The 14,669-nt window shown below is 38.0% G+C and overlaps 1 protein-coding gene across 1 annotated transcript in view; it reads left to right on the top strand.

Moving 5' to 3' along the window:
• Positions 1-324: 324 nt before the first annotated feature.
• clcnk (chloride channel K) overlaps positions 325-14,669 on the top strand; it is a 34,623-nt gene continuing 20,278 nt past the window's right edge. Inside the window, exons 1-9 of the mRNA XM_020922531.2 lie at positions 325-463; positions 1,896-2,027; positions 3,380-3,508; positions 5,836-5,975; positions 6,057-6,134; positions 9,418-9,493; positions 10,151-10,276; positions 11,522-11,606; positions 14,195-14,296. Coding sequence (XP_020778190.2) covers positions 325-463; positions 1,896-2,027; positions 3,380-3,508; positions 5,836-5,975; positions 6,057-6,134; positions 9,418-9,493; positions 10,151-10,276; positions 11,522-11,606; positions 14,195-14,296 — 1,007 coding nt within the window. The remainder of the gene's footprint in view (positions 464-1,895; positions 2,028-3,379; positions 3,509-5,835; positions 5,976-6,056; positions 6,135-9,417; positions 9,494-10,150; positions 10,277-11,521; positions 11,607-14,194; positions 14,297-14,669) is intronic.

Raw genomic sequence — 14,669 nt, 5'->3', positions numbered from 1 at the left:
ACTTGGACACCACTGAGCGTTCTGGCGCATTACATACGTCACAACCAAATAGCAGCGATTGGTTAAATAAAAAAAGTACCTGCCTACTGCAGAGTGAACAAATCCTAATGCTGTGAGGTCAGAGGGTTTCCACGAAGTGAAAAAAACATCTAATAAATCCGGCTAGAGTTGTTGTACAGTTGTATGGAGTATGGTATGAATGCAGTAATTTCAGTATTCTGTAACTAAATACATTTTCAAAGTATTCTTCCAATTACTACTTATGTGTATATACTGTACTTGTTGATTTTGACTCATTTGTGACCTGTTGAATGACTTTCACACATGTCTGAGAACAGAATGGAGGAGACCACAGTGAAGGACAACAGCCCCCCACAGAGAGGACCTCACAGTGGGGACGCTGAGAGGCCCTTACTCACTCACAAGTGGAGATCCTGCAGGACCACTCGAACCACAGTCAAAGGTTAAACCACCACTTCTATTGATCTTACAAATCAATTCGTTGCCATAAGAGACCGTCAGCCAATTGGGGCGCAGCATGTGGGACATATAAGAGGCAGTCTGACCTTCAGTCAATTACTGTTGTTAAGGGAGATGAGGTCAAGGAGAAGTCTGTAGGCTCAATATATCGTCACGTTGTATTTGAGAATAGATTGTGAACCGGAGATGTCCAAACTATTTTCATCAAGACACAAATAATAACCTCTTGAAGCACTAATGAAGTGAAGGGCAGATCGAGGGTCACAGAGTTGTCGTTAATACTGTTAGTAATTAAAGTGGGTGCATTTAGGGCAGGTGTGACTGAACCACCTATGAAGGTTTTGAACCTCAAAAAGAAAGAGTCACATGCTTTGACCAAACTTTACAAATCAAATCGAATAATGAAGAAGGGACTGGCTGGTCAGGCAATCAGAAGGACACAGTAAAATGTTTGACATTGGGTTAGTAAAGGTAGTTTTTTTTAAACACTTGCAATAAAAAATGATTGTGAGGGCTGTATTTGGCCCTGAACTCAGTCAAGTTTTGAGATGCCTGCTTTATGGGGTACAACAAGGAGGTTAAATGTGTTTGAAGTTTGAAGTGCACAGTGCATACTCCCATTTGTGACAGTATGTCACCAAGACAGTAGAAATAGTTTATTTCAGTTAAAGGCATAGAAACCTAGCCTGATTCATCAGCCGGTTCCACTTCGTGGAAACCATCTGACCTCACAGCATTAGGATTCCTTTGCTCGACAGTAGGCGGGTACTTTTTTTAATTTAACCAATCATTACTTTTTGGTCGTGATGTATGTAATGCGCCAAATCCCGTGGGAAGAAGGGCAATAACGTCTTTCTCCTTGATAATATTCACCAAACATTCTCTTGGTTCTGGTTTTAAATCCTCGATCTCAGAAATCATTGCCAAATGATGAATGTATGGCTTCGTCTGCATCCATCTCGACCACTTTGTTTACTGTTGTGCTGTTCCACAAAAGGGACACAGACAGGTGCTTGGTCTACAACTTCTGTGGTTCTTGCAAACCATCTAGTGTATTCCGTTTCCTGACCTAATTGTTAGAGAAATTAAATTGAGCGGAGGCACTAGGTGGCACCAGCCTAGCTAGTAGAAACCGACTTGTTCAAAGGAAAGTGGGAGAACGTTAATAGAATAAAAAGCTTTTGTAGAATTGCTTTGGGTAGTAGACATAGACTGTATATATAAATGGACATAGCTAACATGATAGCCGCCATGTTCCAAACATGAAGTGCTTTCTAATTGTCTTTACAACTGAGAAATTGTCATTTGACTGGAGCTGAACACTATGGGTGACATCACACTACCTTAATCCACTTCTTTATACAGTCTATTGTAGTAGACCATTCTTATATCAACTATGCATTTTTTGTGAACAGTGTGTCTGTTGAAGCTGAAGGCATGGATGGAAACCCTGTGTGGTCTGGAGTGGTACTGCTTTGCTGCTCTGGGGGTCTTCACAGCTCTGCTCAGTGTTCTTATAGACCTCAGTGTTGCCAAAATCATCACAGGTACAAACACTAACAACGAATAAAAGAATCAAATGAATAAGTAGGGTGACCAGATTTTCAAAATTCTAAACTGGGACACACCGGGATTTGGATTGTTGCTATGAATAAAACTGTGCAAACAGCGTGTAAGATTGTGCATTCTCATGTCAGTCATAAACTGAGGATTCTGTCGCTGCATTTTTCTGCTTTATGGTCATTAGCAAACACGGTTTTCTGTATTTTGAAGAAACAAATGACAATTTATGCTTTTCTTTACTGCTGACAGGAATCAGATTAGTCAAAATTTGTGACAGTCCTGTTTTAGTCCTGATTTGGACCTGATATTGTCCTGGTTTAGTCTTAGTTTAGTCTTGATTTAGTCCTGATTTAGGTCAAATTGGGCAAAATAGGAACACCTCAGACATTCTTGTATAAAACTGGGACAAATCACTAGTTTTGAAGGGGACACAATGCTCAAAACACAGGCGGTCCTGAATAAATAGGGATGTCTGGTCACCCTATGAATAAGTGAATAAAATGTATCTAAACTAGGAATCAGGAGTGGTGTATTCATGACGTCTTATTCTTTTTATATGTTGTTAAAATGTGAGAGGTAGTGGGAGGTAACCACAGGAGGTTATGCAGGGCTAGCACCTTTGACACCAGCAGCAGGTATTGACTCTGGACTGGGGAATCTTTTTAGGAACAGCTCAATCAGTCAATCAGTCTTTATTTATAGGGCCCTTTACAACACTCAAGGTGTCCAAAGTGCTTTTCCAATAAAATCAGCAGTACAGAAACATGCAAAACACAGTAAATACATCAATTCTTCCACAGGATCCCAGTCACACACACAGCTAAATTAAATGTAAACAGAAAAACAAAACAAAACTGTACTTTATTTTTACTCTGCTTTTACTTCGCTACATTTGAGAGCAGGTGCCTGTACTTTCTACTTTTATTTTAATGTGTTTAATGTTTCTCCTCCACTACATTTTTCAACCGCACTGAAGTATTTTTTATTATTGTTTGAGACCTGCAGAGAAGGCTGAGCGGTTTATTCGATCAAGTTCATAATTTGAATAAACAAAAATAAAATACATCAAAATAACTACATTTGAAGCTTTATTAGATCTCAAAATCTGCACAAAATACTTTTACTTTTACTCTTAAAATAAATGTTTAAACAGGTACTTTAATACTTTTACTTAAATAGATTTTTTCATGTGATATTTAGACTTTTTCAGTATCTGTACATTTACTCAAGTAACAAATTTGAGAAGTTCTTCCACCACTGATACTATAAAATACAAGAAATTATGTCATTTTTTCAGAGAGTAATGTATTAAGTTCAAATTGCACATCTCCTGCAGCACATCAGCGGCTCTACCTGAATCTGGAAGGCAGTGTCCTCCTCCAGTTCCTATGCTGGACTCTTTACCCAGCATGCCTCTGTGCTATGGCCTCCTGGCTCTCTCATTACGTCTGTCCTTTCTCCACAGGTAAGACCAGGTTGTGAGTTGAATTGCACATATCCAATTGTAAATATCCATACATAAAGGCATCATTTTGTTAAAGGTCCACTGTGTAACTTTTCTGATGGGACTATGCTGTTCTTTCGCTTCAAAAGCTCCAGAGTATGGTATTACTCTGGCACATTTCTATCAGAATTTCAGCTATACATAGATTCTGACCTCATCATCTAATCAAAAGTTATTCTAAAATGGCTCAAATGTTCAATTTTGGGATAAAATGTCTGCAACCTCATCAAAAATATATACCTGGAGTTGTGTTTTGCTTCATTCACACATGTTTGAGCCATTCTATGTATAGATTGGCAGTTTCAGGGCTGAAATTATCCAAATGATGGAGTTTAAAAACACACTGGAGCAATTCCTGTATCGCCATATAACACCACAGGCGTGTTTTCAGTTTGAGAGAAGAACTCGGGCTAAGTATTCAGAGTTTGTGTGTTAAACATGTGAATGAAACAAACACAGCTTCAGGTATGTTTTTGATGAGGAAACAACATTATAACGTAGACTTAAAGGGTATATGCTTGTCAGGTTGCATAAGGACAACATGGAGGTCATACATCTCATTGTGACCTACTGTAAATATCCACCTGCTTAACTCCAAATGACCCCATGTGACCCAAGAGTGCCCCCAGTGTGAGGGTCAGGTTGAGATCCAGAGCAGGGTGTAAACTTCAATGTCACCAATAAAGTGAGACATTTACAGCCTACATGCTTTCAGACAAGGCAGACCTGCAATGACTTTTCAAAAATCTATATACTGGAGATATAGTGTTAGCTCTGCATAATCTGTGCTCGGGTTCAGTGCAGAACAAATTTGACAGGTAACTTTCACTGTCAGATTAAATCTATTTAATGTAATGCTACACATCAAATGGACTTTTCCTTATCATCAGAGGACACTTTCAGGTTCAGTAGAATTTGCAAGGGTGTCCTATATCTTCGGTGATATTTGCGGATCACAAAAAAAGGTATCCTAATCTTTGTTTGGTGCGATAAGGGGAAAAAAGTTAAAGGAATATTATATCGTTGCATCAGTAGACAGTACAAAGTAGCTACCAAAACTGGATAAACTGTAAGCGTTTCTATTTAAATGGCCCATATTACGCTATTTTCTGATCACTATTATAATGTTATTTCCTCATCACAAACATACCTTAAGTTGTGTTTTGTTTCATTTGTGTATTTTAAACCCTGCATATTTAGGACACGTTTTCAAACAAAAAAGACTTTGTAATGTTATGTGGTAATACAAGAAGTGCTCCAATGTGTTTTTAAACTCTATACACCTTCACTAGATCATTTGGATGATTGCAGCCCTGGAATTTCCAATCTCTACTGAATTAAAAGTTAAAGGTAGCTGTTAACAAGAAAACTGCAGCTTCATGACATCACAAGGTGGAACAGAGCATTTTGAGCTTTGGAGATGTGAACAGAGTAATAATGCAGGTTTACTGAAACATGTGAATGAAACAAAGCACAACTCCACGTATGTTTTTGAGGAGGTAACAGCATTATAACATGACTTAAAGTTCATAAGAGTCAATTTAGTTTTGTTTATTTGTTTAATGACAATATACATAAAAACACTGAGCTACACAAACAGGTCATATGTTTGTGCCAGGTTATAGCAAAATTGATACTTTCCACCTTCAGTACCTCAATCAGTAAGTTAAACTAGTCCCATTCAGTCTCAGTCATCACATCCATTCACATTCATACACATCCATACACATCCATACACTTCCATACTTTTCCATACACTATTTACTAGGGATGTAACAATATCCACGTCTCACGGTACGATATTTATTGTGATATTTTTGAATAGGCTAATATAATTGTAAATGGGACACTTTTCTGTTTTTAAAATACCTTGACAAGATTTTGGTGTGAATTATTTCTGTCATAATCCCAAGAATTCAAGTAAAAAACATATTTCTTCATGTTGTCTACACTGAACTAAATCATGGGATATGTAGTTCTTGATGTTTATGAGCTGTTGCTACTATAAGACCACGCATTTAAGCAAAGGAACTTGTGAGTTAATATATTTTCACAGCCCATTATATTATTGTGGTACTTTTGCCGATACAATATGATGATATTTCAGTAATTTTTACATCCCTACTATTTACATATTTACAATTCATATTGCTGCATTGTTACAGGGCAGATTGTTTATGTGCTCGTACAAATATCTAGCGTTGCTCTTTTCACATGAATATCCTGTTGTTTTTGACTTGTGATCTTATTATTTTGATACCTCAGGGCATCTTTCTGCTCCCACACAGGTTCAGGGATCCCAGAAGTGCGCTCTCTGCTGGCGGGTTTTGAACTGCCCCAGTACCTGTCCGTATCCAACATGTTCACCAAGAGCCTGGGTCTGATCTGTACCCTGTCCGCGGGCAACACACTTTTCCTCGCCAAAGTGGTATGCCCCCCCTCACCCCACGGTTCAGTCTTTATTGTGTATTCTGTGTGTGCTTCTGTGTAAATGCTGTTTGAACCTCAGGGCCCCTTTGTGCATGTGTCCACTATGATGGGAGCGTATCTGAGCCGCCTGTGTGTTCGTATTCAAGGCCAAAATAAGGTAACAGCGGTGAACAGTAAATAGCTAATGGGTTTTTGTAAACATTATGCAAACATGAGTGACTAGCTACATGGATTTTAGAACAAGAGCCATTAGTACTAGAGTGGGACCTCAACGCACGCTGCATTTTTAAAAACAGCATCATACAATGCAGCCATACAATGATAATGACAACCAGGCTTTCAGTACTTTCGTTAAAGGTCCTATATTATGTTATTTTCTCATCTATGCAATAATGTTTCCTCATCAAAAACCTACCTGCAGTTACGTTGTATTTCATTTACATGTTTAACACACAAACCCTTCTGAGTCCTTCTCTCAAACTTCTCTCTTCCACCTTGTGATGTCATGTGGTAATACAGGAAGTGCTCCACTGTGTTTTTAAACTCCATACACCTTCACTAGAACCATTAAGATCAATTCAGCCATGGAATTGTCAATCTCTACTGAACCAAAGGTAAAAAGTCATTGTTAAAGGTACAGTCCAGAATTTTGGACATAGGACCTCATTTCCTAGTTAGCCAGAGTGTTGGAGACGCATGGAGACACTTTTTAAAATATTCCATCCAGTCCTTGTATTGCATCGGTCGCTGGTGCTAGGCTCAATGGCCATAATTATCCTGCCACTAAAAACAGTCTTACCCACTACACAAAACACCTGAAGCAAATCTATTATTACACCAGATTGTCAGTGTAAATGTCTGTGTTGATAGAATAATGTTTGAAATAAAACTAACCTTGCATCGCATGAATTGTCGCATGTTGAGGGACTATTTTCTCAGCAGCAGTGAAATTTAACTATGCTGGTAATATAGGCGCTAGGTGATATGAGTCCGCCGCTGCCAAGCTTTTTATCAGGAGATACAACTCGCTGTTGCTGCTCAGACATAAGTCCTTCAAGTGCAAGGTTGGTTTTGCTTCTAAAATGATTCTGTCAACACACACATTCACATCGACAGTCTGGTGTAATAATAGTTTTGCTTCGGGTGCTTTGTGGAGTGGGTAACACTGTTTTTAGTGCCAGACTGACTATGGCCATTGACATGCACTAGCCAAGCACCAGCGACCTCTGAGCTTTAGAGATGTAGACCAACAATAAAGTGTTATTCAAATGTGTGAGTGAAACAAAACACTCCAGGTATGTTTTTTTTTAAATATAACAACATTCTAACATGGCTTAAAGCTCACAAGAATCATGGTTTATCATCATATTGTCATATCATATTAAACTTTCTGTTGAACTGAACAAAGACTTTTACATTTCACTGTATTCTTTGTGGTGCTTTTGAGTCCAATTTACCTGCGTGATAAAATGGGTGAATATCTAATTTTCCACAGTGACTCAATAAAAAGATTAAATGTCCTCCATGATTCAGCGGAAAACTTTCAAACTTTTATAGTGAGTGATAGAGAAGTACCTCAGGATTTGAAGTGCCCCTCTCTTTGAGCTCGTGCCCTTGATGCCGCCTTCACCTGTCACAGATCGTGCAGAGTCTGTGTCACGTTTAGGTTAGCCTCAGATGTCTGCTAACTTTGTCACTTTTTTTGGAGTTTAGAGAGACTACTTTAGGAGATACTTTAGAAGCTATTCTTTTCAGAACATTCGAGTGCTCCTAAGATCTGTCTGTATCTAATCTGTCTGGATCTAATCTACTATACAAAACAAAAAAGTGCAATTGTAAGAACTTGGATCCATAACAACAAAATAATAACTTAGACTTTTATTGATCCACAAGCAAAATTATTTGGAAACAGAACCTCACACATCACAGTATGATATAATAACAAAAATATAAATGGTAACGCTACATTCAAAATAAGTAGCAAAAATAGCAAGAGAATGGTGTCTAATAAGGCATAATTATATAAATGTGCATATCCAAGTAAAAATAAAATGTAGAAATATTGTAATACATATATATCTCAGCTGTATACAAGAGGTCATAAGGAGATAAATTGCAAAAATAAAGTAGTGATTGTCATGACAGTGTTATCTATGACATAAGGGGGAGTTGTTGTACTGTTTTATGGAGTATGGAATGAATGTAGTCCTGTATCATGACTAAAACGTATTATTGTGCATTTCCTCAGTCATACAGGTAGGTTCCACTAGAAAAGAAAATTAAATTCTGAGTTTTAAGAGTGAACCAAGTCATCCAAGCAACTCGGCTGTCTCAGTTCTGACAGGGTTCTGTGGTGTCACTGCTTTAAATTGGTCTGTTATTGATTAAGGTCATTGAACTTCTCCAAAGTGTGGACATATCATATTTTGCATAATCGTTCCTGCCCTTTGAATTGCACCTGGCTGACAGAATTAATTATTTTGCTAAACTAATCATTTATATTTAAAGTTTTGGAGTGTGATGTTACGTGACTCTTAAAATGCAATAGTGGAGTTTAACTACTGGGTTTTTGACAGTTTTAGATCTCAAAGCTGCAAATTAAAGTATTTACTCCTCAAAGTTTTGTCCAGAATTTTTTTTTTGACAGAATTCTAATTTCATTTGCCACGTATTCGGCACTGTTACAGGCAATGTGAGTAAGTAACTGACTTTTAGCAAAAACTAAAATCTAGCAAAGTTTAATCAGAATTTTAGTAAATTTCACTTGGCAAGTAAAATTATCTACCTTTTATCTAAGACTTTTTGTACTTAAAATATGAAAATACACATTTCTACATTTCAGATAGGAAAAACAACAGCTTTTTGTGCTTAAAATAAGAAACAAAAGCTAATGAATTAAGAAAAACACACTTATTCCACTACTACTCAAGCAAACTGAAATGTTCTTAATTCAAGTCATTTTAACTTACCTAGATATTGCTTTTTGCAGTGCATGTACCAAGAATACATATTCAGAATACAAATTTTGAGTACAATTACTTTTTCATTTGATGGTATTTGTAATACAGTTACTTTTCTAAAATCAAAGGGATACATTGCAGTATTTGCTCATATAATTTAGGCTTCAAACTGCACATAATTAGTGACAAAAATATGAAACCATGTTCTTGTAGTGAGTGCATGTGTGACTTTTCCTTTTCCAGGTAGTCATAGGAAATGCATAACAAACAGTGAAACAAACAAAGTTGTTTTTAATCCTACGTTGCACTTTTACACTATAATTAAATGCAGCTTGATGTAAATGTATTCAGAGTATTCAGAATAAAGTACTCTGATTGGACCATGTATCAGAATACGTTAGAAAATACATTTTAATGCAGGTTTTCAGTATTCTGTAACTAAATACATTTTCAAATTGTTCTTCTCATCGCTGGTTCTAGGCAGATGTTGGTGATCAGATGATGGTGGTGTCGACAGCGGTGGGCGTGGCCAGTTGTTTTGGAGCTCCCATCAGTGGTACAGGCCTGACCGCACTTAGACAATCTAATATGTGTCTGTGTGTACTTTTACTTCTGCGCCCCTCTCTGCTCCTTTTTGATCACCACTCTGAGCCCGTACTTCTATCCCCTCTTCAGAATCCTCTCTCACACTTGAAAGATTTTAAGAAGTTTCTTCTCTTGCTGTGTCTGTGCTTTTCCGTTGTTTGGTGTTCTTAGAGAAAATATGTGTTCTGTTTGCACAAAAAGAAAAATGACTGATCCACTGATGCGTTTTATTTCTTAATACACCAAATGTCATAGAATGCACGCTAATTTTTGCCTTTCAACCTACTTTCAACTTTTCTTTTTTAGACTGGAGTTGTGTTTTGTTTCATTCACACATGTTTAAAACACAAACCCTGCAAATTGAGACTTTGTACTTCCCCCAAACAGAAAACACTCTGATCCACCTTGTGATGATTTAGAGCTTTTTGAGATGTCCACAGACTAAATAATAAAAGCTTACTCAAACATGTGTGAATGAAACAAATCGTAATTCCAGGCACATCATGTAGGAGATCCATTTTCTTTTGCAAACCAGTTCATATATACCTCCATATGAAGAGTACAAATGTAACAGTAGCCTCTGATAGTGTCCAGTGTGTAGATGTGTGATTGTGTGTGCTGTGTGCAGGTGTTCTGTTCAGCATTGAAGTGGCGTGCTCGTTCTTCCCTCTCAAACATTACCTGCCCTGTTTCCTGGCTGCGTTCTGTGGGGCTCTGACCTTCAGGCTGTTTGCAGTCTGGACTGGAGAGGAAGGTATCACAACTAATAATGAGCAACTGTTCTACTTCAGCATAGCGGAGTTATTGCATTTCAAATAGATTATTATTATTATTTTGATTGAACTGGCACTGCTAACACTGGTTCGCATTGTCATTATAGTTGTATAGCAGTGTTTCCCAAACTTTTTTCAGGGGACCCATATTTTAAAAGTCACAACCTTCGCAATCCAAGTCAATAGACATTATTCGTAAATCACAACATAAAAGTGCATTTGACAATTATTGAACATTAATGAGGATATTTTATTGTTGACTGAGTGATCGTGTCTCTCTGAACATTTAGTATTACTCAAGTTTTAAACTATGAAAAACAGCAACAAAAGGATCCATAAGTCGCCTATTTGGAAATTAAATGTACGTAGCCCATTTCTCTTTCTTTTCAGCATTCAATAATCAATAAAACAATTACAAACAGATAAGAAGTCATACAAAACATGTCTTAACATTTCAACATGTGTCAGAACTGTATATCGCAGACCTACATGCAGATCGTGACAAGGCGACCCAAAACAATGTTGTATAGCATGTAAAATCCCTCAGTTGTCCAGGTAGAATCCATGACAAGAAATTCAATTTGTCAACTATTGACAAATTGAAGACTTGTCTAGTGCTTTTCCTAATGCTCAGATTTGTAGCCGCATCTGCCCTGGGGATAGACTGACGGGAGTGAGGCTGTCAATCTGCACCATTAGCCCCTCCGTCTACCACCAACATTCACATACACACTACATTCACACTAGGCAATGTGGGTGAAGTGCCTTGCCTGAGGACACAACAACAGTTTGGCCAATAGCCATTGTGGCACCTGGTATTCTGAATGGGCTCCCACGCAAGCACTAACCAAGTACCAATATCAGACAAGATCAGACATTGACAAGCATGTTATCTAAATAATATATATATTTATAGGGTTGTATTTACTGTTGTGTCCAAAAGGTGATAAGTACAACATCCCACCGTCTTGAACTGAACCATAAACACAGTCAAATATCATTGGCGGGTTCCTCGTCTGTCGCCTTTTGTACAATTTCCAAAAAGTTTCCAAATGTAATCAATGTATGAGTTACTACTCCCACTGAAATCTTCACCTAAATGAGATGTTACACAACCCAGTCACATCTTCCGCAAAAAGGCATCAAATTACTAATCATTTGCTGCCAGACTTTTATTGAAGTTGAGAGCTGATACAATATCTGACAGATTCATTTTATGTCCCCAGAGACGGTACAGACTCTGTACAAGACAAACTTCTCCACAAAGTTGCCGTTCTACCCATTGGAAATCCCTCTCTTTGGCTTTCTTGGGTGAGATTACTTCCACACAATTTGCATAATCGTCTTTTCCAGATCAGTGAAGATGGCAACATTTGGCGCTAACTGAAAATTAGCCTTGGCATCCTTTATCAGTCTCCACAGTATTCCTCCTCCTTGAATGTAATGACGTCCTGTTGCTTGCCTTCAGTGGTGGAGCGTAACAAGGAAAAAGTATTCAAGTACTGTACTTCAATCAAATTTTTAGGTATCTGTACTTTACTTAAAGGCACATTGTGTAACTTTTCTGGTGGAGGGTCAGTCACCTGCTGATGACCTGAGATGTTATTGCTTTTTGTAGAATGTTCCATGGTAGAGATTAAACCTATCTATCTCAAGGGAGGCAATTATAAGGTTGCCAGGCTGGCGCCACCTAGTGCCTCCGCTCAATTTCATTTCTCTCCAGCGACAAGATCAGGAATTGGAATACACCAGATGGTTTGCAAGAACCTCGGAAGTTGTAGACCGCGCACCGACCAATCAGCGAAGAGCTGTGAAGTCATGACGTTGAACTCTAAGCACTTGTCTGGGTCTCTTTTGTGGTACAGCACAACAATAAACAAAGTGGTCGAGATGGATGTAGACGAAGCCATACATTCTGTGTTGACAACGATTCCCAAGATCGAGCATTTATAGCCGGAACAAAGAGAATGTTTGGTGAATTTTATCAAGGGGAAAGACGTTATTGCCCTTCTTCCTACAGGATTTGGGAAAAGCTTAACTCTTTCCCCCCTGGACGCCTACTAGGAACAACCCATACATATGTTACTAGGGCTACCCATAGAGCATAATTGCTTAAAAGAAAACAGACTGCCACGAGTGATAATAAATTATTTTTACACTCATGAACTTAATTGTAACACAGACATATTTGGTATCTCTGGAAACCTTAGACTCTGAACTATTCATTACTACATTCAGCATTTGATATATACATGTTCTGAGTACTATATTCATAAAAAAATAAAAATATACTTTGTCAAAGTATTTAAACAGATTTCATATCACCAGATACAGTATAGCCAAGTGTACACCTGTTTTTACCTGTTGTACACCTGTGTGCAAACAATAAATTTTTTTCCATTTAACTTATTCAACTCATTTAGCTTATTCAACTTATTTTATTTATTCAACTCATTTAGCTTATTCAACTAATTTAGCTTATTATAATATGATAATATAATAATAAAACTCTTCCCCGTCAGTGTGAGTCCAGTATTTGTCATCTTGGCTATTTTCTCGTGCGCAGAGCTCCGCATAAGCGTTTTTTCTGTAGCGATTCTGTTATACATCGCATCTTGGAAAAAAAGACTGAAATATTTTAAAGGACTAGCCTGGGCAACATCCAGATTTCAGGGCAATTTTGGTTCATAATCGAGTATAAAGCTCAGATAGTTTGTTCGGATATCGCAGGACTCCACACAGACGCATCAGCGGCATTCTCATCTTTTCCCCGAAAGTCCGTCGCTGTCGCTGTTTTCCACTTTATAATCAACTTCAACATCATCACTTTGAAATCTATAAAAGTCACTTTCTCTAAACTTATCCATAAAATACGTCCGCTCCTCATTATTTCTAAAACTGTGCGCCGCAGCGCCGCGATCTTTCCATTGCACGTGTTTCGTGTTGTGTTTTTTCCGGAAGCTACCATCGTCACTATTTCGATTAACTTCGGAAAAAATCGGCGAAAACATATCCTTGAATCCTATTGGTCAGTCTAGTGTCGGTTGTAGTGGCCCCGACCTATCACAGTCTCTGTTTAAATGTGAAAAACCGAGCCATTTCTAAAGGTCGTCAAATCTCGTCTTTAGTGATACGGCGGAGGTGTCAAAAGTCGTCATTAAGGGTTCAGGGGGGGTCATCAAATGTCGTCTTCATGGGGGAAAGAGTTAATATACCAGTTAGGCCCATTAGCGGCACATTACATACGTCACGACCAAATAGCAGCAATTGGTTAAATAAAAAAAGTACCTGCCCACCATTGAGAACAAATTGTAATGCTGCAAGGTCAGACAGTTTCCACGAGGTGAAACCGGCTCATGAATTAGACTAATTATAAGGTGCATTACAGGTTAGATCTGTCAAGAGTCGCCCCTATTCTCAGAGAAAATGACTGATATTTTTTAGCAACAAAAACACCTGTAATGAATAAATGCTTAATGTTTAATGTCATACCATGGAACATTCCAGGCAAAGCAGTAACATCTCTATGGAAACAAGCAGGCAATGGACCCTCCCCCTGATAAGTTGTGAAATGTACCTTTAAGTAAATTTTTAAGTGGATACTTTTGACTTTTACTTAAGTACATTTGAGAGCAGGTATCTGTACTTTCAGCTCCACTACATTTTTGAACAGGACTCAATGTAAAGTGTTTTTATTACTGATTGAGATCTCAAAATCTGTTAGAAATACTTTCACTTTTTATTCTTTAAGTACATTTTTAAACAGGTTCTTTAATGCTTGTACTTAAATCAGTTTTTCATGCGATACTTTTACTTGAATATTACTTTTGCTGTGGTAGATATACTTTTACTTAAGTAACAAAATTCAGTACTTTTTCCTTTGCTTATGTTTGGGACAGACTGTTGTGTGGAGCTGTGTGCTGTCTGTACCTCTCCTGCCATCGTCAGCTCCTGCATTTCACCAGAACTCAGCCCATCTTGGTCAGAATGCTAACGACAGAGTGAGTGCTCCTGTCTCTCCACACGCGTCTTTGGATGAGTCATAAGTACTGGGGCAAAAAAACACGAAAACTCTGAGAGAATGGGGTTTGTGAGGACAGAATGAGAAGTAGCTATGCAACTGATACTTTGCAGCTGATGTGATGCCACCTATAGGCTCTGCTCTGTCTAAAACTCTGTTACTCAAGTTAGACTTCAATCTGAGCTTTATTCTAACACAGTCTATCTGGAAAGTACTGACCTAGTTGGAACTACAACAGGTGACATGATCTGCACTGGTAAACACTTCTCTCACATTTATAATTACAGTCACAACCATGGAACATTCCAGGCAGCGGACACTCCACCGGAAAAGTTACGCAGTGCACCTTTAAA

The sequence above is a fragment of the Boleophthalmus pectinirostris genome, unplaced genomic scaffold (genome assembly GCF_026225935.1).
Source record: "Boleophthalmus pectinirostris isolate CB_2022bp ecotype Guang Dong unplaced genomic scaffold, ASM2622593v1 HiC_scaffold_8, whole genome shotgun sequence".
Taxonomy (NCBI): Eukaryota; Metazoa; Chordata; class Actinopteri; order Gobiiformes; family Gobiidae; genus Boleophthalmus; species Boleophthalmus pectinirostris.
This window is presented reverse-complemented; position numbering and strand designations above follow the sequence as displayed.